The sequence below is a fragment of the Lipophrys pholis genome, assembly GCF_963383615.2.
Source record: "Lipophrys pholis genome assembly, chromosome: 2".
Lineage (NCBI taxonomy): Eukaryota > Metazoa > Chordata > Actinopteri > Blenniiformes > Blenniidae > Lipophrys > Lipophrys pholis.
The window spans coordinates 17,250,159-17,273,379 of record NC_137636.1 but is presented as its reverse complement, the minus strand read 5'-3'; the positions used below and the strand labels follow the sequence as shown (position 1 = coordinate 17,273,379).

Here is a 23,221-nt window from a genome sequence, read left to right as displayed (position 1 = left end):
AGTGCTGCCAGAAGTTTATGACAATCCAATAGTCACCTCCAGCTTCTTCGAGATTCTTCGCACATGATATTATGCACTGCCGGTACAGTCATGTAAGTCTTAAAATGTTATATTGAGAAATCATTTCCTGAAATTGTTCCCCTGTTGTCAAAACAAATTTTCCCAGATGGGAAAGCCTCTCATCTTTACTTCTCAGAAATTCTGCCGCTTCAATGAGCTCTCCTGTGACCCGGTCATGTTACTGAACTGTTTAATAATGCCAACTAACGTTGTAGCGCCTGGACAGTTACTTGGAGATGGGTTGCTGCCATAAAAACCAACTAATACAGGTGCATCTCCCCAAAAAGATTTGATGTATTGAAAGGCGTTTCCCTTAGTTCCATTAAAACATTTACATTTCTATTCAATACATTTTTTTAATCCATAACAATTTTTTTATTCTAGAGATGCACTTGTATTTTTATTAGCTAGTATGGTGTTTTGCCATATCTTTCAACAAAGGACATATTAACTATATCTATTGTGAATAAAATGAACCATCGCTTCCTCTTTGTCTTTAGATTTTACCCATTGTCTCAACGTCTTTACAAGTGGAATTAATATTCACAATTCCCTGTCGTCGTTGCCCAGTAGAAATTAGGACTTGATTCGATGTGATGAAAGTTATCTGAGTCGTTCATGTAGAAAGTTATCTATGCACTGATGTAACTCAGATATTCCACCCATGTCTCTGACCGACAGTATTTTACTAATTGGCGGTGACTTTTCTTTTTTTAAATAGTGCTTCTACCATCACTGCTCCTTTTTAAAGTTTGAGTCACTTAAAGATAGTTGATGAAAAGCCACAACTAAGCCCGTGTCTTTCATCTCAGTCTCCTTTGAGGGTAAACTCACTCTGTCTGTGCTCACTTTATTCTTGGAGAAAACCCTCAAAAACAAATAAAGAGTGACAGGGAATCAGCAGGAGCCTAAATAGAAGTCCCAGCGGATTTCCACTGTGCAGACCGTTTCTGTCTCATGAGTCAGTGCTCACTAGAGGATGACATGGCTGACGTATAGCTCAGGTGGGGATGTAATGAGATGTAATTATTAACAAACTGAAATCCTCGTTGTGCTCGACCTCATTGGGTAAATTCACTACATCATCTCTTTAGCACAACATCTGTTGGTTGGTGGTATATATCTGGCTGCAAGTGAGCACTTTGTACACAAAGTTGATTTTGGCTGAACACTTCAAAACTGCAGTTCTGGTGAGTTCTTCGGGTTTTGCAGTGGTCAGTATCTATCTGTGGTTCAAGGAAAGAAAAGCAGTAACCCTGAGACAGGGTCATGGGCTGCCAAGCTCATTGACAAATGTAGGGAGTTAAAGCCGGCCCATGTGGTTTGAGCCAACAGATGAGCTATGGTCGCTCAAGTTGCTGCTGAAAGTGAATACTCAGTTTGATGGATCGGGGCAGCAAGGCTTCAGACTGTTAGTGAATGTACCACCAAATGGACAGGTGAACATCAGAACTGGATTGTGCAACAATGGGCAAAGATCTGAATCTGACTCAGCATTATCTGCTGTGCAGGACAAACAAATCCAATCCATGGAGGCACCGCCTTACTTTTAGGACTTAAAGCATCTGTTGCTAACACGTTTGTGTCATACCGCAGCACATTGTTATGGCCATTTGTTCTATTTAACAATAAAGGGATGGTAAAGGGTTTTCAGCCTCATGTACGTACAGTTTCATCCAAACATCTTTATATTTAGTTGTTCATTTAAAGCCATTAGAGGGTAGATTTAAAGTGTCACCGGTAAACACATTTCAAACTTCAAGTTTGGTTTCTTCTGTTGGACATGCATAACCAAGCTGATTTTGTTTTGATCTGAGTGCTGACAAAATGCAGGTAAGTCAGCCTCAGTGCTCGGCCTGAACGCATCCTATGCTGCTGCTGTGAGACCTCTCAACACTCGCACAATGTCTCCTGTGTAGACTAAGTGTTTCCAAATTATGTGTGCAAAATGGGCCTCTGCGCTTTGCATAATGTACTTGTCTGTAAACAAACGTATGCGTTATCAAGCCTGAAGAGGTCTGAAGAAAATCCGTGTAGCGGTGCTGAGATGAGGTAAAGAAGATTTAAAATGCAGAAGCAGACACAGGACTGACTGTGGATTTCAAGTGGCCCATGAGTGTAAACTGCACCTCAGGCTGGCTTTGCGCTCTAGCAGAAAAAGACCCCGTGATCCAATTCTAATTGTTTGGTGCAGTGCTGGAATTTCTCTAGACAGTGGCCAGTTTCACAGAGGTTATCTTTGCCAATGCAAAGTCATGCTTAGAATCAAAGCAGAGTTGATACTTGAGCCAGGACTTAAGCCAGGGACTTCCCTGTAATACCACCTAACTGAGCCCAACCTTGAAAGCATTTCATTTTGACTTTTATCGCTGTACTTTGCTAAGGCCAATGTGGAAATAGGATAATGGTCTTACCTAACTTTCCAGAATGTACTTGGTTGGCTCACAATTAAGAGGATTTGGATCGCAGATGCTCAAAAAAATACAGTAGAACTATTATGTTAATTCAGAAGTCTTTAGAAGTAAATAGTTTTCATGTATTTTTAACTCCGTCATCTACTCTGGACATCACTCATAAACTATTTAAAATCCCTACAAATGGAGAAAAAGACTGGTTTTACAATCCCCTTGTGTATGTGTGTGTATATATATATATATTGTATATACTGTCACTGCCAACTGGAGCTGCTGAACATTTTTCTTGTTTCTAAAACCAGGGTTGCTGTAGACTCATTTCAATTAATCACGTCATTCATTTTTAATCTATATAAATCATGTTTCATTTTGCATGAGCATAAAGACTCAAGAAAGAAGGGAACTTAACTTCATTAAATACCTTTAACAGTATTTACATTAATGTGACCCTGTTACTTCTTGACCACTTCTTGTTTACAATGTTGCCTGCAACTCAGAGAAGTCAGTAGAATCCCGGATTAACATGTGCTTCGCGTGAATGTAATCATTTAAGCTGGAAGCTTCTTTTTTTTTCTTCTTCTTTTTCTTTTAAGATTTTACCTCCTTGTTGGATATTTACAGGAACTTTCATGGCTCTCTTGCTCCCTGTTCCATAAAACTGAGATCTTCAGAGTTTTTGCCTTTCATTACTCGTTCTCTGCCGGGGCATTTCCACTGGTAGTGAGTCCAAACCAGATGTGGTATCTGATGACCAAGTGGAACTAGACACCTGATAAATAACATTTATCTTCTACAGAACTTTAATTAATTTAGGATTGCAGGTGGCAGGAGCAGATCCTAGCTGACCAGGACTGAAGGGAAGGTAAACCCTGCATAGGTCACCGGGCTCTGGGAAAACACTGGAGTACCCAGAGAAAATCCCAGACTCAAACAAGAGACATTGATGTTGTGAGGCAAAAGTACTAACCACTACACCACAGTGCAGCCCCTGATGTATAAAAGATGGCTTTACGATATGTATTTTCTTCAATCTGCCTGCAATGTATTATGGTATGCATTCCGACACATAAGATGCTCGTATGAAATTAAATACTTCATGGAAAAAAAAAAAAGGTTACATTTCTCAGCGAAACTGAAACAATATTTTTGGGTTGGTGGGGTTGCGTCCCTTAAATCTGCTCTACAGGGGATTTATTGTGATCTATGATCCATTGTCACTGACGGTAAGTAGTGGTTGTAGTTTACACAACTGTGTGAATTAAGATGAATAGCATCCCTAGTAAGGATTAAATGAAACATCACTGTGTTGTGATCAAATTAAGGTAGAAAATCAAGTTACCCACGAGCAGGATGCTTCGGTGGCTGAGCAGAGGCAGAGGAAGGTAAACCTGATACAAAGAGGTAAATCCGAGGGGGTGGAAACTGACATAGGAGAAAACCCACTGAGACAGGAGGGTGAAAGGGAGAATTAGAGCGAGTGTGGTGATTTTGCTGTTTGTGTTTTTGACCTCACTGTTATGATATGATACCATTCATGGGAGGTATGAGCATATGCTTGCAGTGGCTGCCTCATCACTTCAAAGCCAATTACTGCAGTAAATAATTAACAGTGGGGGATTCTCCCACCACGCTGGGCTCTGCTGAGGCAGAAAAGGCCAGGATCTCACACCACTAAGAAGTGCCAGCACCATCAGTACTGTGGCACTCTTGTGGACCTGACTGCTGTGTTCAGCTTTTTTTTACTCCCTCTCTGGTCTTAAGGAACCTCTCTCAGGTGCAATGTGAGTGAACGTATTTGAAAAATGTGCCTTTAAACAAAGCCAAGAAAATCTATGTACAGGTACAAAGTAATAAGAATGGCTGCGTGATGACCTTGTTCTTACACATTATGAAGTTTTTCCAATTACTGGAATGACTTACAGATCTTCACACATGCAAATGGCTCAGAGTGCCATCCACAATGTATATACATAATGTTTACATGCAAATTTCAGGCTTCTAGAGAGTGTTGAACTGATTTTGCTGACTGCCCTGCATCCCTGTCATTACCTTAGCTAAAACCCTTACAGTCTCCCTCCCACCCCTCTCCCCTGTCATGCCTGGGTGTACAGTTTTGTGAGTCGGCTTTTACAGGCCACTGATACGGCATTCTACCCCCAAACAATGCATCAGCCTCCAGCACAAGAGGTTAATCAGGCAGGAAATAGATGTAAGAGAAGACAGAGACGACCACAACCCGGCTTACAGCTTAAGGTTCCCCTCATTTGTGCTTTTGTCCATCTGACAAACAATCATAATGAAGCTTTGAACTCAGATTTTAACCTCACAAAATGCACCAAACTGTAAACTCTTACCCTGCTTCATGAAAGGTTGCAGGTAGGAATATATGTATGTATATATGGTCCAGATTACAAAGAAATATATAAACAGGGTTTTTGAATGCAGCATCTTTGAATAGCAAAAACACAGCTGGAATGATGTAGTTCGGATTTGCAAAACAGCCGTGAAGTGGAATGCACCGCAGTTTGACGGAGACATTGTTCTTGATTTAACTTTCGTTTCACTTTTTTCTGTTTGCAGCAATGGAATATCACAATCTGAACACCTCGGTTGCAACTAGAGACTTCTGGGTTGTCACAGGTAGGAATGTATTCTGCTTTTCACCGCCTGTAATAAAAACGAACTTGTTCTTAAACTTATGTGGGTCCAATTAAAAATAATCAATCAGTTGTAATGCAGAGAGATAATCACATAATATTATTGATTCAGATTTCTTCAGACATACACAGGGGACATGAATCTGAATAAAATATAGCTACACAGTTAAGGCACTATTTATGGAAACTCTAAGATGGAAATTGTCTGCCTGTGTTTATAATCTCTAAGCTGCCTCCTCTCACAGGACAATTGGGTGCACAGGAGCACCAGATAGGATTGTGTCTGTGGAGTTTATGAATGACTACATATGCTGAGCAGGAACAGTGTTCAAGGGCAGCCACACCGTTATGCTGTATAATGGATGGACCCCTCAGATCAGACTCTTTAGCTCCTAACCCTGCACTTACAGCAATGAGAGGCTGAGTAAGTTCAAGGTCAACCCCAACATAATGTGATTTACTCACTCTGAACAAGATATACAACCAGAAATATTGATTTTCAGTTGTTGATAAAATGGAGCAGCAGTGGTCTTTACCACTCAGGGACAGAAAGACTGTAGATCTGTATGCTGTCTTTTTTTATCCTTCCTTTTTCAGCTCTGCTACAATGCTGTGAATGTAAATTAATGTCAGAATCCACACAGAGTAACTGAGAGGTTCTGCTTCTGAATATAGTCATAGGAGAATTGGATCGACCGTAAACAAGCTGTACCAGAGTATGAGAACAGAGATGATGTATGCATACACATTTCTTACTGTGCCTCTGTCATGTCTTTTCTGTGCTCCTTTCTGCCCGTGCCAACAATTTACTTTCCCCCCTTTACAACCATCTGGCCATCCTCTTTCTTCTGACTACTTTTGCAGTGATCCAGGATGTGGATAACGGCAGCCTGGAGGGACAATACCAAAGCTTTGCCAGTTTAATGGAGCAGCGGCTGGCAGAGTTGTTTGTGTTGGCAGGCCAGCATGGTACACGTTTCAGACGCGCCACCACTGTAGGCAGCTACACTGTCCAGGTAAGAAACTGGCACGGCAGCCAAAGGGGAACGCCTGATGATTAGGAATGTTATTCCGATGTTTTGTCTTGCTGCCCTGGCATGATACTCACAAGTCAAATTGTATGAATATTTCATTAGTTGTACACTTTGATATGGCTTTCTGCACACACCACCATGATTACTTGTGGCCAGACTCTGATAATTACGGAGTGTCTCAGCTCATCATTTGCTAATTGCTCATCAAAACAAGCCAGAGGTTAAATCATTTGTAAAACAAATATAAAAAAACAAAAAAACAAGACCAAGACTCACTTTATGTATTTTTTTTTTTCTCCCTCGGGAGACTCTAAACCTTTACTTCAGTTTATTTTATGAATTGTAAGCCATTTTCCAATAGGAGACCATCCATTTAGAATAACCTGATACTGAACAGTGTTTAAAACATTGTACACTGTTGAAATGTTGAAATGTACACTGTAACAAAGTATCACAAAGTATCACGTTATCTAAGTGAAATGCATTTACCATTTGTTCCTTTGTCCTTATATAGCTGCTGTTCGTTTCAACTGCTCACACACTGATCATTTACCTGTTAGTTTTTTTTACTGGAGGATTGTCTCATTAATCCTGAACTAGGTCTGTCAGCAACATTAAAAATGTTTGAATCTTTACGCGATTCATGTACATACTCTATGTGTGAAATGTCTTGTCAATCATCCATTACAAATAAACATGTATGACACGAGAAACATGTTTCCACAACATAAAGCTAATGTTTTGGAATTGGTAGGTAGATGTCATGTTGTGTGGGCCTGGCAGCAACAATGAAGGTAGTAACAAAACCATCAATAATCTTGAAACCACAGGGTCCATGATGTAGTGACATGATGTTGATTTGTTGCTGCTTCTTCAGAAATGTAAAATATACATATATAGCAATTACAAGTAAGCAAGAGTTACTTTCACAAACACACTATTTAATCTTTGTTTCCTTCAACTAGTAAACTAACTCCAGTTTCAAAAGGAGTAACTCGTAATTGTATTCAAGAGATATTTTTCAGCAACTTATGCAGCTCTCAAAAAGACGTCTCTTTAAATCTCTAATCAGATGGTGAGCATCCGCAGGGTGTCTGGAATGAAAAATCCAGCAGAGATGACCTACTATGTCCAACACAATGGCATCGCTTTATCGGGCACATCGGCAGCCAAGGTCCTGAACACAGTGGACTCTCAGACCATGGCACTCACCCTGGGCTACTTCGTCCAGCTGCAAGCGGAACGTAAGCACAACATGTTGTTGTTCTTTGGACCTCAGTAGCAGTGAACCAATTTGGCCACCCTCCTGCAAGAGTGGCTCTGTCCACCACAAAGAGCTGGGTGCATTGGAGGACAGCAAAAATAAACAGATAGACATGCAAGACAGACATGACGCACAAGGTTGGACACAAAAGCTGACTGTGAGGGCCAGAGAAGAACTCTCTCTTAATCTTTCTAAAATGTCCACCATTTTGTTGGGTCACAGTGCCCAATTTCTAAGAAAGTGGAGAAAGAAAATAAAGATACAGTGGTTGTAATGAAACAGAGAGAGAGAGCGAGAGAGCGCATGCATCATTCAGTTATAGATTGGTACCCATATAAGCTGAATCAGGTGTATATCAGCCCGAGCTGTTGGCGCTCTCACTTAGCGTGAGTGAGGTGAACGCTTGTGCAGGTTTCAGCAGTGGAAGCAGGCCATGTACAAACCAGTGAGTGGACCTATCACTTATCATCAGTAATCATTTAAAGCTGTGGTTCTCAAAATGAGGGGGGTTGGGTGGTGGGGGGTGGGGAGATGCTCTGAGCCAATGAAAGGTTGACCGTCATCAAAAACTTGATGGAAACCCGCTAAAGCCCAACCTGGCTGTATGAGGAGACGTGCTCTGACCTCACAGCTGTTTCACAATAATAATAATATTTCACAATTAGTCCAGTTTGATTTTGCTAAATTAATGGTCACCTTTAGTGAGGTCCCCCCCCCCCCCCTCATTCAGAGCAATGCCTGTGCTTTAAAAGCTATTTTTATAAATAGAGGCACTTTTTAGATCATATCTTGAAAGCACTGAATGTTGAAAATGCACATAATTTTACTGTTGATGTGATTTCTTAAAACTATTTGAAAATACATTGAGGGTAGGGAGGTCCTGCATATGTGTGTTCTTCTAATTCTGGATCCACTTAGTGGCGTGATAATGGTTTAACTGTGTTTTTTTTTTTTTTCAGCCGTGGTCAAGAACCCTCCTAATAATCTGTGGATAATCGCTGCAGTTTTGGCCCCGATCTGCGTCGTAACACTCATTATCATCATCATCACTGCTGTGCTGTGTAGAAAGAATAAGAATGACTTTAAAGCTGACGCCATCGGTAACCTCAATCCTCGAGCTAAGGTATATTGTTTCTTTTAAATTATTACGTGTTTTGATTATATCAAACTAATTGATTATGGGATGCTTTTATCTCATAGTAAATGGCTTAGTTCTGGGTTTAAATTGTAGGCTGGATGAAGATGCGAAGATCTTGAACGCAAGGGAAATTACAGATGCCAATTGGTTTTTGTTAGTCTCATTAATCAAATCATTGAGAGAAAAAGTGAGCAGATTAATTGATAATAAAACGACCTATTAGCTGAGATTAGAACAAGCTTTGGTGACTATATCAGCAGTATTCAGACAGTGTGCTGTGTGTTTAAAGGATGTGTGATGCGTCATGTGTAGGCAGTGTAATACATGTTGATAAAGCATTCATGTTTTGCATTAGAGTCAGAGTTTGATTCTTTTTTTATTTTAAATTTCATTAGCTTATTTTACTCACTGGATTTTTTAATGAGCCCTATCTTGATTTTTATGTGCCACATAATGTTTGATTGATGGATTATATGCATGCATGGAAGCTGCAAGTAAATGGCCCATTTGAGATGAAGTATCTGCAGCACAAACCTGAACCCCACACACACTGCTTTAAATGATGTCTCTTGCTTTCAGATGGCGTATCGGAGAGATGTTGGCTATTACCATCAGGTATCTGCTTTTCACCGTTTCTCCTCATTACTGATCTGTTTTCATTTTTAAGGCTCAACTGTGCCAACGGTGGGACTCAGATGTGATTCTGTGCAGACAGTGCCGATGATATATTTTAGTAAATCCTCCTGCGCTGATGAAAACTAAGGTTACAATAGCACTTTGAACAGCAACAAACCTTTCAGAATGAGATTTTCTTGGATAAAAAGCCAATTCTTCTTGCCTATTTTTCATATAGCAGCCTCCAGATGGCAAGTTTGAAAGACTAAGCTTTACACAGAGTGCTATTAAGGTGATGTTTGAGCCCTTGTGTCGGTGTCAAAGCTGACACTTTTTTCATGTGTGTAGAAAAGATTGAAAACTATTCCAATTATTCTTGTTTCAGGTGGCCTAATCCAAATGATCACTCGGTCTCTGTGTCACTTCTTTCTGTGCTTTGTAGTTCTTTGGAATACTGTATATCAGTGTGGGAAAAAAAAGAACATGCAGAATATAACTCCCAGCTCATCTCACTGCTTTATTTATGGAATTTCATTAGTGAGAAGGCAATAACATTATTTGGCTTAAACAGCAAAAGCAACTTCAGCGCAACCTCAAGAGATTTAATCACACCTGGCCAGATTGCAAAGACTCACGTTAAAATCATTTTATGACATAATGTCCCTCAAATATGAAATGTGTCGTGACATAACATCACATTTCTACCAGAGTGTAAATCTAGTTCCCAAAGAGAAGTAATGTGAAAAACTTAGAAAAGATCCTTTAAATGCTCCAAGATACTTTCTCCTAAAAAATTAAATGAGGCTACCTCTGCTGCATTACTTACTCTGTGTGCACACCAGCTTCTTTCATCATACACCCATATGAGAGTTTCTCTTCTGGGACCAGCAGCAGTCACACATTCAGTTAGCGAGAAAACTGGATTCAATGAAGATGTGTGTGTGTGTGTGTGTGTGTGTGTGTGTGTGTGTGTGTGTGTGTGTGTGTGTGTAGGCTGAGGGGGAGGGGTAAATGTTTGGGGCAGTAACACCTATTGATTTTGGTGCTCAGCCATTTTGCCCGAGGCAGTGGTGTGTGTCTGACAATTTATGACACTGTTATGAGGGTAGTCCAAAGTATTTTAGGGCTTCTCCGTGCGTGCGTGCATGTAGGTGTATAAAATGTTTTTGCCACCAGTGGAGTCCTCCTCTTCTTTATTTTTGTCCTGAAATGATCACTTTATTACTGTATTTCTGTATCCTGCAAATATTATTTTGTCACTGTCTTTTGCGAGTTTTTTTTTATTTGAGAAGGTGTCACAATCCTGTTCGTTACGTGTTATGTGCGTCAAACTACATCAAAGTATTTTCAGATTGTGACACTTTTGTTTTGCCAATATGGATCTATTTGTCACTGCCAGTGTTGGTTGTGTTTGATGAAATCGCTTGCACTTATTGCTATCCCGTCAGTTTCATTTCATTTGAACACTTATCTGTCCATCAGCCAGTTCAAGGCTTTGACTATGCGAAACAGCATCTGGGCCAACAAGGAGGCGACGAGGAGACGTTGCCTGCCAGCCAGGACACCTTAGTGATGTCCCTTCAAATCCGGGACACGCCTCTTTCTCTGGAAAAGTCTCTGCAACAAGATGGGACTGCAAGCAAGAAAAGCCTCGCTGCTGACAAACATAAAAGGTATGATTTACTCCGCACATTTTCACCATCTGTGTCACCAAAGGTTTGCCAACCATCAAAAGGAAGCCAAACATTTGAAACCATTCCAATAACTTTCAGTCAAGTTTGTTATTTTAGGTTCAGAAGGTTTGCCTCAACCTGTAGCAGGTGTGCAATAGAACCTTACATAGACAATATTGGCCATGGAAAACATATTTCCTCCGCAGATCTGTGGGTGTGGGACACAATACAGTATTGATAGTCAGTCTGGCTGACAATGGGATTTTCTTTTGTCTGTTTGGAATAATAAATAAATAAATCATGCCCCCCACACCCAGATGTTGTAGTGCCCCAATTTACAACTGTTGTTGTGAATTATATATCAACCAAAATGTTGTTTGCAGAGAACTTTTAATAAAACCCATTACTGGCTGTAAACAAAGAAATCAAGCACAAAAACGGTGGTAAAGCACAAGGCAACAGCTCATTTTCATTTGTTTCCAGTTTTGTGTATATGTGGGCATATTAGTGTTACGGAGGCTATAGAATAACAAGAAATTACAGAAAAGTATTTTAAATACATTGTCAATGGCTAGTGAAATGGCTGTTTTAATTTCCTACCTCACCTCAGAATGAAATACAAGTTGTTTTTCGCAAAGTTATCACAGTGCAGAAGTACAAGGCTCTGTCTTTCAGCTGAGCAAAAAAATCCAACCAAAACCCCCCATTGTAACAATTCATAATGCTGGTATTGCTTGTGGCTTTATGTTACTGGATGTCTGTGCAGGCAGCAGGTTCAGACCTCTTGGTGCTCTGTTGCTTCCACCACTGCAGCAAAAGGACACGCACTGTGGTTTCTTGAACACATGAAACTGATGCGTCTACTAATATGATCTTTCAGTGATCGAAGTCAAGAACTATTAGGACATATTGTGTTGTCCAGTTTGTGTGATGTGAGGCTGACTCTGATGAAAAACACTTTTTTATCATCTCTACAGCAGCTATTAGGATACTGCAACCTGAGCCAGTGAAGCTATAAGTTTTGCCTTTCAGGCTTAACTCACAGTCTCAGCCAGTCTCAGATGTGTATTTGTTTCACTTAACTTGTTGTCATGTTAGGCTCCTTTAAAAGAGGCTGATGTATTTAGTTATCTCGGTGTTATATCAGGGATTGCAATGCTGCTCCTTTGTGCATGAGGCCAGGCAGCTCAGTGAAAGGATCCCCCAGTCTTATTGTCTGTCCTCATTTTACCCTGATGCCGAAGGATAGGTGATTATTAATAGAGTTCTCTGTGAGGGCAGGTGAAATTGTACATTTTCCTCATCTGACAGTCAGCAGCGCTTCTTCGGAAATTAATTGCCATGTTAAATCATGTTAAATTATCTAATTGAGGAATGCAAAAGGGCATCACTTTTCAGCGGCGTGCTGGATAATGATGTCAAATGACATTCATTTCACAGGATGGAGAATTTATAGACTGGTGAGCTGACTGTAATCATTTTGAGGACCTCTGAAACAGCTAAAGTTTTCAATTTGACATTCATCAAACTGTTAGCACAAAGACTTCTTCAAAATTGTATGTTGGCCTTTGTTTACTGGTTTCAACCTGCTGCATGCTGCAAGACCAACACAAAACAAGCCTGGATTGTACTGCCTGCATTTAGCTTTTCTGATGAGGATACACTGTTTAACTTCGCCAACAAAAAATAGAGTGAACATTATGTTTTTGCCTGCGTGTATTTATTGGTTTGTATGTATGTATGTATGTATGTATGTATGTGTGTGTGTGTGTGTGTGTGTGTGTGTGTGTGTGTGTGTGTGTGTGTGTGTGTGTATGTATGTATGTATGTATGTATGTATGCAAGCAACTTTTCGCAAAAAATATTGACCCGAATTGCATGACATTTTCCATTAAATTTTGCATGACAACATGAAGCTATTCAATCGACCATGAGCAGTGATGGAAGGAGTGGTGTGGTGGATCAAATGACTTTGTAAACCATTGGTTTCCATGGTGACAAATGTGGCGTTGGCGAAGGCGCTCTACCGAGTGCCCATTCTTTTTGTGGTGAAGATCTCACCAGCTATGAGATTGATTTTAGGAAACTGTAAACATGCAGGGATTCATTTGGACAATCTCCTTTTATCTCTGTCACTTTAGTTATTGAACTATAGTTTAAACACTTCAGTTGTTATATAGATCAAATCCATGAAGTATTTTACCACTTGTATGGCTTAAAACCTGATATTTCTACAGAGTATATTGTAGAACATGTGCAATTTAACACATTTTTCCAGTCATTATATTATACTATTAATAGATATTATTATTCATGAAAATATGAACAAAGCATTATATAACCTTATTATAACAGTTTGCAACATATATTTACTGGGGAAAGTAGCTGATGTACTAGTGCGGCATCATTTTAGCTCTCTGCTGCACAGACAAGTTCACTTAATCTTTGGTGAGTTGAGAGATTTTGTAGATGTCTAGAAGTAAAACTTTTGTTCCTTTGTACTGAAATGACATCTGTCCCCATAGTCCCTTTGGAGTACTGCCAGAAGTCGAAAACTTTTAAGATGATGCTGTGAGGTTGTTGTTCTTCTTCTTCAAAAAGATGTGTTTAGGGTAATATACCTTGTATTCATATTAACTCTATTGTGCTTCTTCCTCTCTGAAGTGAACCATTCATTTAAATTGAGGTCGAAATGTTCTCTAAAGACCAGCACAGGATCAAACGCACAACCCTTTCAAACAGCCAGCATAAACCTGATTTGAACACCTCAATTCAGTTTTACACATTGCACATCTTTGTTGAGCCTGCGACTGTTGCATACAACCAGCTCTCTGCAGCACGGCCTCAATTAGAGCAGGGCAGGGCAGTCACTGTTCCACTGCCTCTCTATGCTCTTATCAATTTTACCAGACAATTAGGGGATAGACCATGGCGCTTTGATGTCACTGTCAGCCTTGTGAGCCAACGCTTGATCAGCTCTAATTCTGACTACAGTACAGCATTTGAAGCGAACGGAACATGAATTGTATTAAAACTATTGTTTGTAAAATTAATGCAAGAACCAGTCCTGCTTCAGTGTGGACGTGAAGGGACACTGTTTTGAAAAGTACATGAAATGTACTCACAGGCGCACTTTCAATGCATAGACAGCAGAATATATGAAATATACTCAAACTCACAGAAGCAAACAAGCATGTAAAAAAAAACACTCTTAAAATGTCCTTGTCCTCTGTGAGGCAGTCACAAGATTAAAACATCATGCTTTTTTCTTTCTTTCAAATGTTTTCGTATGTATTTAGGTTTTTCTGCAGTTCTACATGATAATTGTCCCTTTTAATTTGCTATAATTGCCCTGCAGAACTGGTTGATGTCAATTCAGAAAACCTCAATAGACAATACTGATTTGATTGGTATTCTTTGTAAATGCAGTCTATAGTAAAAGCTTTAATGTGAAAATACATTCTTACAATATGCAAACAATTACGATAATACATCATAGCTGCTGGACACAGACTTGAGGGAGGGACGGAAAGAGAGAGAGAGAGAGAGAGAGAGAGAGAGAGAGAGAGAGAGAGAGAGAGAGATGGGAAGGTGAGGTTGGTGAGGTTGTTAAAAGGGAGAGATGACATAACCTGGCTGGAAGCCCGGCTCCCTGAGAGCTCACCGCCTTTCCTGTTGCTATGGTTACTCGCAGCAAGTTGCCAAGTGAGGATGGCTCCGTCATCAGCAACGAATCAGAGAAGCTGAATTCCTGCAGGGGCCTGACGGTGCCGAAAGTCACAGCACAGCAGAAACTGACAAAGGAGGAGACGCGCAAGAGGGATGGTGAGAGTCACAAGTTGATGCAAATACAAATCATTTATTCTACTACTCCCATGCAGGCAAGGTCAGGTGTGTCAAAAATGTCAAAACATGTTCTCTCATGCCCCCCCCCCCCCCCCCCCCCCCCCCCATTCATTTGGTACTTCTTTGGTCATTGCTACTGCACCTTTTTCATAGTCATAGTTCAGCAATAAGCAGCGACGGACCTGATGAATATGCATGAGACGGCCACTCTGCTGCTGACATGATACAGTATGTCAGAATGGTGGTGATGTGACACAGTGGCATAAACACACAGTCATGCACTAATGCAAAAAAAAAAAAAAAGGAAAGAAGTGCAGAAAGGGCATGCCGTGCTCTTCCAAGCTGCTGGGCTTTTCAAGTGAAAGCCATTCTTATGTTGAATAATTTGTCATTCTATTCTTGTCCACTGAAGTTAAAAGTGGTGGGTGAGAGTTGAATTAATCTAATTCAAACACTTAATTGTAGATTGAATGAAGTTAGCTGGATTATGATTTTCTTAATGGCTGGGTTTGATTAATTAATCAGTTCCGTTAGGAGAAACGAGAAGTGAAACCAGTTTGTCTCATGTTGGATAAGTAAAAAAAAAAAAGTCCACAGTCAGTTCCTTTAATTCATCACAGAGATATATTGCCATAACTCTTGCCTTACTCATCTTTGTGATCTATTGTTTCTGTCCACAACTCCATTTCATTTGCTGGCATAGACAAATGGTGTTTGACATGATCCCAAAAGTGACAAGGTGACGAGAGTGTGAGTGAGACAGAGGTGGAAAAGGGTGACAGGAGGGAAAAAGACAGACAAAGTGATAGAGTGAGAGGTCCCCTATGACTGACAATGTAATGATTAGAGGTATTTGTAGTCTCTTTGTGAGTGAACTCCCTCTCTGTTCTTTAGATCCATATGACACCTCCTCTGGCTCCCTCCAGCTCATTTCCATAAAGCCCATGGGGGCTCAAACCAACTACTCACATCCCGCATCCACAGAGCGCAGCTACAACTCAGCCATCATCAATGGAGAGGTGATGCATGTACACATCCACATATACTGACATAAACAAATTAACATGTGTGCATTAATGCATTTCAGGCTTTGTTCAGCCCAAGGTTAAAACAAAATGTATTTCTGTGCAACAATCACAGTCAAGCTCTTTCTTTCAAAAAAAAATGTTTTCTTGAGAAGTGATATTTTCAAAATATTGCGAGCTTATTTCCCAGAAAAAACATTAAAGTCTATTCTTTGTAGACAACAGTTAGAATTAGCTCATTCAATAACATGGAGCAGCACACGTTCTTTTCAATATCCTTTTGTTGTATCTGATGCTGAGGCGATATAATAAACTTGGAAAGTAATCTGGAATTGTTTGTGAGTGCTGGATAAGAATGAATCTTTTTACAGCTTGTTTTTCTCGTGGACAGTCGGAGCTTTCAGCTACACAACACAAAACTAGAACCACAGCACAAGAAGAAAGAGGAACCCTGGGAGAGTTCATGTTCTGATCTCTCCGTGTTCTGCTGCATGCTGTCCTCTCCGCAGGTGAACTTGGCACTCAAGCAGAAGTCAGACATTGAGCACTACAGAAACAAACTGAGGCTGAAGGCTAAGAGGAAGGGCTATTATGACTTCCCATCCACCAATGGCAGCAGTGGCGATCAAGCCCTGGTGCAGCGGCAGAGGCACGGAGATGAGAGGGCAGCCGGTGAGCATGGCCGACCACTGGAGCCTGATGATGAGCGAGGTTCCACTTATGTCAAGTCTCACAGGAGGTGAGGGGAGAGCGGAGATGCAGTGGGAACCTTGGTTTTGGTGAATAGAAACAAAGACAAAACAGTGCCTGCGTTAGTGTTCAATGATGACACTTTTCATGCAGTGATACATTTAAACAGCCACACATAGAAACAAGGGACACGCATTTCATACTGGTTGATTGGACTTTTAGCCAGAACCAGTCATCCATCCTTGCTCACCCTTGTCTTGAATAAGTAGCTTATATATAAGTAAAACCACCCCCTCTAATGTTGTCATTATCCTGCCTTGGTAGGCAATGAGAGGCCCATCAAGTTGTGAGCCTCCATAATGGAGATAAGAGGATTGGCAGGTTACTCTGTGGTCCACTGTGCTGGTTCTGTCCTGCTTCTGCTTTACAGATGCACATAAATATGGAACGTCTTTCATTTACAAATTTGGGTCAAATGTGTTAACTATCATTTCCACACTAGATTAACACACACCCTTCAGAGCTCCGTCCCAGCTGCACGCTGAAGGAAAAAAAAAGCATTTGAATCGCAGCTTGTGTGCGAAGGCTTGGATGGCAGTTTGTATTTTCCACCCCGATGAGCAAGATAAGCAGATGTTTACTGCCAAATGATTGTGTGGCTGATCAGCGACACCACCAACATGCATTCCCCCTTAGCTGAAGTGATTACATCAGAAAAGGTTTACTGATGTGTATCTTGTCCTCTGTCATGGATCGTGTTGTGTCACACACGATGTGTGGCACCATGCTGTTAAAAAAAGACACAGAGGACATACTCATTTCACATGACATTGAGAATGATTATTTTGTATCTCTACCAGATGCGTTACCCAATGCCTTTATGACATATTATAAAGTATTTAGCCTCTCATCTGTCACATCTCCAGCTCAAATACTTTTCTGCACCCTGATTATTTTGTTAAGCTCAATAAAATCTGTGAGCTTCGTTGTAATAAACTGTCCATAACCTTTCACTCTTTTACTTCTACAACTAAAAGGTCTTTTTTTTTTTTTTTTTTTGAAGTGTTTTATATGAGTAACTAACCCAGATCTGAACTCTACTGAATCCACTTTTTACTCTAATTGGCAGGCAGTCCCAGGTAGGGCAGACAGCCTATCGCAGCAGACAAAGCTTAAGCAGTCCGAGCCCTGGAGGAACAGAGATGGACCTGCTTGTAATGAGAGAGAGACCAAGGAGAGGTATCCGCAACAGCGGCTACGACGTGAGTCACATGTCAGCACATGTCATCACCCACCACTCATGTCTCACCAATCAAGCCAATTAGACCTGTCATTTAAAGATGAGCTGATGGCTGCATACACGCATGTACACTCCTACCCACACTTGTGCTGACGTGTGCAAATACATTATTAACCAGTGCTATAATGCTGCAGAGGTGCCTTTAGAACAAGAATATATATTTTCACCCAGGGAAGTCATGTTTCTTCTATATTACTTATAGTCGGTTATCATATAATACACCAACATGGGAAGTATTAAAGATTAACTTTAAGAGGAAAAGATCTGCAGCCATTCTTGAAAATCTTGACAATCATTTTAAATGAGCCCACCTACTTTAGATAGTATGTACTGTATGTACAGTGAATACCACACTTTTTTCTTTTGTCAATATAAACTTAGAAAGCATTGTATACATTCGTGGTGTGCACTGATTGATTGCACGGTTTAAAATGCAGTCACAATACAGTGAAACTAACTTTATTCAAGCCTTTATTTCCCATTTAATATCAAAGAAGTAAAAAAATCCTAATCAATCAAAGGTAAGATTACTGCCTTGCTTTGTGTTGCCTTCAGGGCAGAAAGAGAAACCAGACAGATTCTACTACGCTTTGGTTTCAAGTGTGCCACAGTAAGCTCAAAGGACAGAAGTGGTTCATTCATAATTAACAATAAGATTTATGAGAGCCTGTCTTTGCTATATATAATGCATCTCAGGATGGCTGGTTTATGTCTTTACTCTTTTATTGTTCCATTATGGTTCTGTCTGTGGCTCTCTCTCTTTATGAGGTCACAATACAAATCTGTGAGCCCCTAAGAGTAATCAAGTGGACCATTCCTAAAAAGTGCTTTCAGAAACATTTCAACTGAACTCCTACTGACCTGCTCCAGGTCTGACTTACTTCAGCATGAAAAGCTCCTGTTTTCTCCTAAAGGCTTGCCGGCTTAAAGACACGGTGTCTTACACATACAGTTGCTGTTTGGGAATACGGACATTGTGTTCCCATGAGCAAAATGCAACAAAATGTGAGTTCAGAAAATTTCTCACAAGCTCAACAAAACAAGATTTTTCTTACCTCGCATTCTTTTGGCTGTGCTGTATTTACTAAGCACCAACTTTTCAGCTCTGCGAGAATGATGGCTCAATAGGACGAGCCACCCAGTCATTCTGCACAACTCCTGGTCCTGTAGATTACAAAGCGACTAATGTAGCTCTGAGCCCTATTGCTGCAGATGCAAGTCTCTACTGCTCCTTGTTGCGGTGGGGGGGCTGATTTATGAGGTGCACCACACTATGTCTCCAGTGGCTACCTTCTATTCACATAGGAAGTAGGGCAGAGTGATCTCATATTAATATATCTTGAATATAAGTGCTGAATAAATGGAAGCTAAGGTTAAAATAGAGGATTGGAAGGATTTTGGATAACATGACCGTAAGAAGCGCGTGGAATGATTAGAATAAGATGCAGGGAATATATGTATAGAGAGAGAGTAAGTAGGAAAAGAGAGACCAAGAAGGAGAATACAAGAAAGCATTATAACACAGTGAAAATCTCAGTCGCTGAATTCTTCTGTTCCTAAACCTGCTGTGACCAAGCAGTGACACAACCTGGATCAAAATCTTCCAGCTGATGTGTCTGTGACACTCGGAACAGTAACATTAAACAGTCTCTTCTGGCTTAGCCAGCACTCTGTCAACAGCCTACTGAGCGACTGACAGGAAACACAACTTGTATTTTCCCAGCTTTCTCAGGATGTTCATGTTAGTGGCTCACCAACACAGTAAGGGGAACTTTCAATTTCCAATATATGATCCACATTTTAAAAAAACAAAAAAAAACATGGCTTTTCGGGCCTCCCCAGGTGGTCCCTGCCACAGATTAATTTCCCACAAGCTCTTGCTGAGAGTGTTATGAAATGTGGTGCTAAATCTAAACTTGTGTTGTTTAGTTGGTTATCCTTTCAGTCTCTAATGTCAGTTGTCACTGTTTCATCATGAATACATTCTAATATATAAAAGTTTGAATTTAGTACTCTGAGTTTTAAAAAGTGTTCCGTCTCTCTCTCCTGTGATTTATCCGTTACAGACAGAGCCGGAGTTGATTGAGGAGACGAATGTTGATCGCCTCATGGGGCCGCGGGGATACATGTACGGCCGTGGCTTGAAAGGCCACTCAGAGACGTCCACTCTGAGCTCACAGCCCTCCATTGATGAAGTGCGGCAGCAGATGCACCTGCTGCTGGAGGAGGCATTCAGTCTGGCCTCAGGAGGGCAGTCCACATCCGGAAGACACTCCCACCACCAGCCCCCTCCAGACCACTACAGCCCTGCACCGCCCCCACTCCCTTACACAGATGTAGTGACCAGTGCTCCAGGTACGATGACCTGTGGACGGGGAGGCCTGCAGTGGGTACCATCTTATGGCACCGATGTATATCAGTGCAGTCTGCCCAAACCAGTAAGTACACTCAGACTTACCCCCTGTTATTGCCGCTAATAGTGAACAGTAAACAGTTAAAGGCCTTCACTGTCTGTTCAAGGCCTTTCGCTTCACCCAGCTTCCTGAAATGACGATGGGGTCCCCTCCTCCTTTACCACCTCGCACTGGGCCTCCTCAAGGGACCCCGTTAAGACGGTAAAGTTCAGGACACACACACACACGCACGCACGCACACACACACACACACACACACACACACACACACACACACACACACACACACACACACACACACACACACACACACACACACATGCAGACTTAAACAGACACAGTTGCAGACAAACATCCACCAGTTGCATGTTGCATCCTGAATCTCATAAGATTATTTTAACATCATTCATATTCAGGGGCTTGTTTGTCACTAGGTGATGTGCTGTGGCAAGGGTGAATTTAGGCCTTGTATAAATTTTAATATTGAACTAGTGCATTGAGAGATGCCAAGAATGCTAATGAGGCGATGACTTCCCCTCATGGAGTATGTCTGCCATCTAGTGGTGCAGTACTGCAGGAGCTCTTTGTTTAAACCTCTCCGATCTCTGTCAAACTTAGCTCCACTTCTGACTTGGGGCCTAAGGGAAGGAGCTCAGAGACATCTGTCGCTGAAATGCGGAGTCAACGTGACAACAACCCATACGGGCCAACCACGAGAGCAGCACTCCCATCTATCACGGCAGAGCAGCCTGTGTCCAACTACTCAGGTAAGCACACAATCGGAGACAACACATTTTATAAGAGTCGTTTGGTTTGTAGTTTTGTATTTGTTTGTTGATAATGATTTATTTTATATAGAGTTGCCTCAAATAGGCCAATATGAATGACTCTCCTTTCTCTTTACTGTAGGAAACCCTATAACAGCTGTCTACGCCATCCCAGCCACCAGGTCTGGCTACTCAGAGTACTTTGTCTCCACACCACCCACCTCCTACCACAGTCCGTCGTGGATGTCTTATCCCCCTGAACCTGAGGATGTACCCCCACAGTGGGCAGATTCTGTAAGCAAGACCATTGTATTTTTCTCCTGTGAGATAATTCAGTCCAGTTGAAAAAGATTCAATCCATGGCTGCACAACAATGTAAACAGGTTATAAAAGCGATTTGGCCTACTAAGGCCTACATATTCTGAGATTATAGTGACATTTCCGGACTTTGAACAAGTTAAAGAAGCCATTGAAACACCACAATATGATCTTTTTCTTCCCTCAGTATTGTAAAAGTTTATACTTAACAATTAATTTAAAAAAATGTTGGCCCACTGTGTCAATATTAAGATGACATTGATTTATACCATTTATGTTTCTCATCTTTTTCCATTTAACATGATTTGATCTCATTCATCAGCATTGCCCTATGTTCTCATGTTTTCCATTCACTATAAATAATGCATGCACCTTTCCTTTACAATGGGGTAGTTAAAAGGCAGCTGGCTGTGATTCAGGTCTTTGGCTGTGTTGGCCTCCAATAACAATGTTGGTGTCTTGATAACCCATCGGGCCTTGACACAGCGTCCTTGAACAAGATAATGAACCACAAGTCTCTTCTAATGATGTGTAGGTACCTCACATGGCAGCCGTCACTTTTAGTGTGAATAATCATGTAAAGCGCGTTCTCCTGTGGTCTCTCTTGTGGCTCTTTCAGAGCCAAAATAATTTACAAACTGTTGAACTGAATTCATGGCTGCTGTTGAGGGAACCCAACAAAACACTCTGCAAGTTGATCACATTTACAACATTTACTAAAACATTTTTTTTTTTACTTTTGTGTGATGCAGGTTCATTTGAAAGTCAAAAATAGCATGAGATAAAGTATGAAATTCGAGGCATTGTCACTGCTCAAAACTACTCATTTTAAACAACATCTGCTCCCAACCAGTCAGTGTCAGTCCTTTTGTTTAAGGCATTACATATTTCAGCAAGACCACATGCTGCATTCATCACATTCGTCACTCAGTCTGGGTGTTCTACAATCCAGACTGACCTTTCACTAAAAAAAGAGATGATCCCACACAATGATAACATGGCTCTCTCCCAACTTTCATTAATGTGAATGCTAAAATGTGTAAATGTATTATTCCAAACGTTAGATAACTTACTTACATTCTTTTATGAAGAAATACATGTTTTTATACTATCAAATCATTGTATTTTGTTTTTGAAGCATTGCACACAGTACAGTTCATGCCCAGTCGTAGTGCTGTACATTTTTCAATCTTCACATTTATAAAGTTGTTATGTTTGTTTTACATGATTAAAACTATAACGATATTATACACTTATATGACTAATTACCTTTTTAGTGGGCACTGTATTTCTGATGCCTTCTCTTCCCCTCCGTTCAGGTGCCCCTGCCCGGGTACGTAGAGGCCTTTCCTCACCCTCGCTACCCACAGGGAAGCCCCACCAGGCTGCCCCTGGAGTACAACCAGACACTGGAGCAGCCCCCGACTGCCCCGAGCACAGCATCCCACCAAAGTCTGCCCCAGGTGCTGAAGGACATGGACAACATGCCCTTGAGCAGCCTCTCCACGTCTGCTCTGGTGCAGGCCATTCGACAGGAGGTGGCCAAGCTGGCCAAGAAGCAGAACGACATGTTTGAGTTCTAGTTGTGACTCAGCCGCCCTATGTGTGAGAGAGATGGCTAGTCGTGCACTGGCACACAGAGATCACACTTGTTCAGACTGATTTTTCATATTTGTACTGTAAAACAGACTGATCTTCTTTACACACTGAGCACCAACTGTTTGATTTCTTTTTCACACACCATTGGTGTTTTGTTTTTTTTTCCCAGCTCCCGACGTAGGGAACAGAAAAGATGTTTCTTTTTAGAAAACTTTGCCATCCTCTATTGATGATGTCTCAAGTTACTACATGCATCTCTGTAGATATGTCTATAGGATATGCTAACTATGGAAATTATAACTTTTCCATGCTCAACACATCTTTTTTATTTTTTTTATTTTTTTGTGAATCAGCATTAATTGAGAAGAGAAAAACAGTAAAATAATTGAGTGTGTACTGAGAGGACC

At 40.9% G+C, this 23,221-nt stretch overlaps 1 protein-coding gene across 1 annotated transcript in view; it reads left to right on the top strand.

Moving 5' to 3' along the window:
- kiaa1549lb (KIAA1549-like b) overlaps nt 1-22,798 on the top strand; it is a gene marked incomplete at both ends in the record, with an annotated part of 66,584 nt that extends 43,786 nt beyond the window's left edge. Inside the window, 15 exons of the mRNA XM_080458066.1 lie at nt 5,055-5,114; nt 5,996-6,147; nt 7,238-7,409; nt 8,389-8,552; nt 9,147-9,182; nt 10,665-10,855; nt 14,550-14,680; nt 15,596-15,720; nt 16,236-16,465; nt 17,546-17,678; nt 19,783-20,154; nt 20,237-20,331; nt 20,749-20,897; nt 21,040-21,191; nt 22,535-22,798. Of these exons, the coding sequence (XP_080314192.1) occupies nt 5,055-5,114; nt 5,996-6,147; nt 7,238-7,409; nt 8,389-8,552; nt 9,147-9,182; nt 10,665-10,855; nt 14,550-14,680; nt 15,596-15,720; nt 16,236-16,465; nt 17,546-17,678; nt 19,783-20,154; nt 20,237-20,331; nt 20,749-20,897; nt 21,040-21,191; nt 22,535-22,798 (2,426 nt within the window). The remainder of the gene's footprint in view (nt 1-5,054; nt 5,115-5,995; nt 6,148-7,237; nt 7,410-8,388; nt 8,553-9,146; nt 9,183-10,664; nt 10,856-14,549; nt 14,681-15,595; nt 15,721-16,235; nt 16,466-17,545; nt 17,679-19,782; nt 20,155-20,236; nt 20,332-20,748; nt 20,898-21,039; nt 21,192-22,534) is intronic.
- Nucleotides 22,799-23,221: the final 423 nt, after the last annotated feature.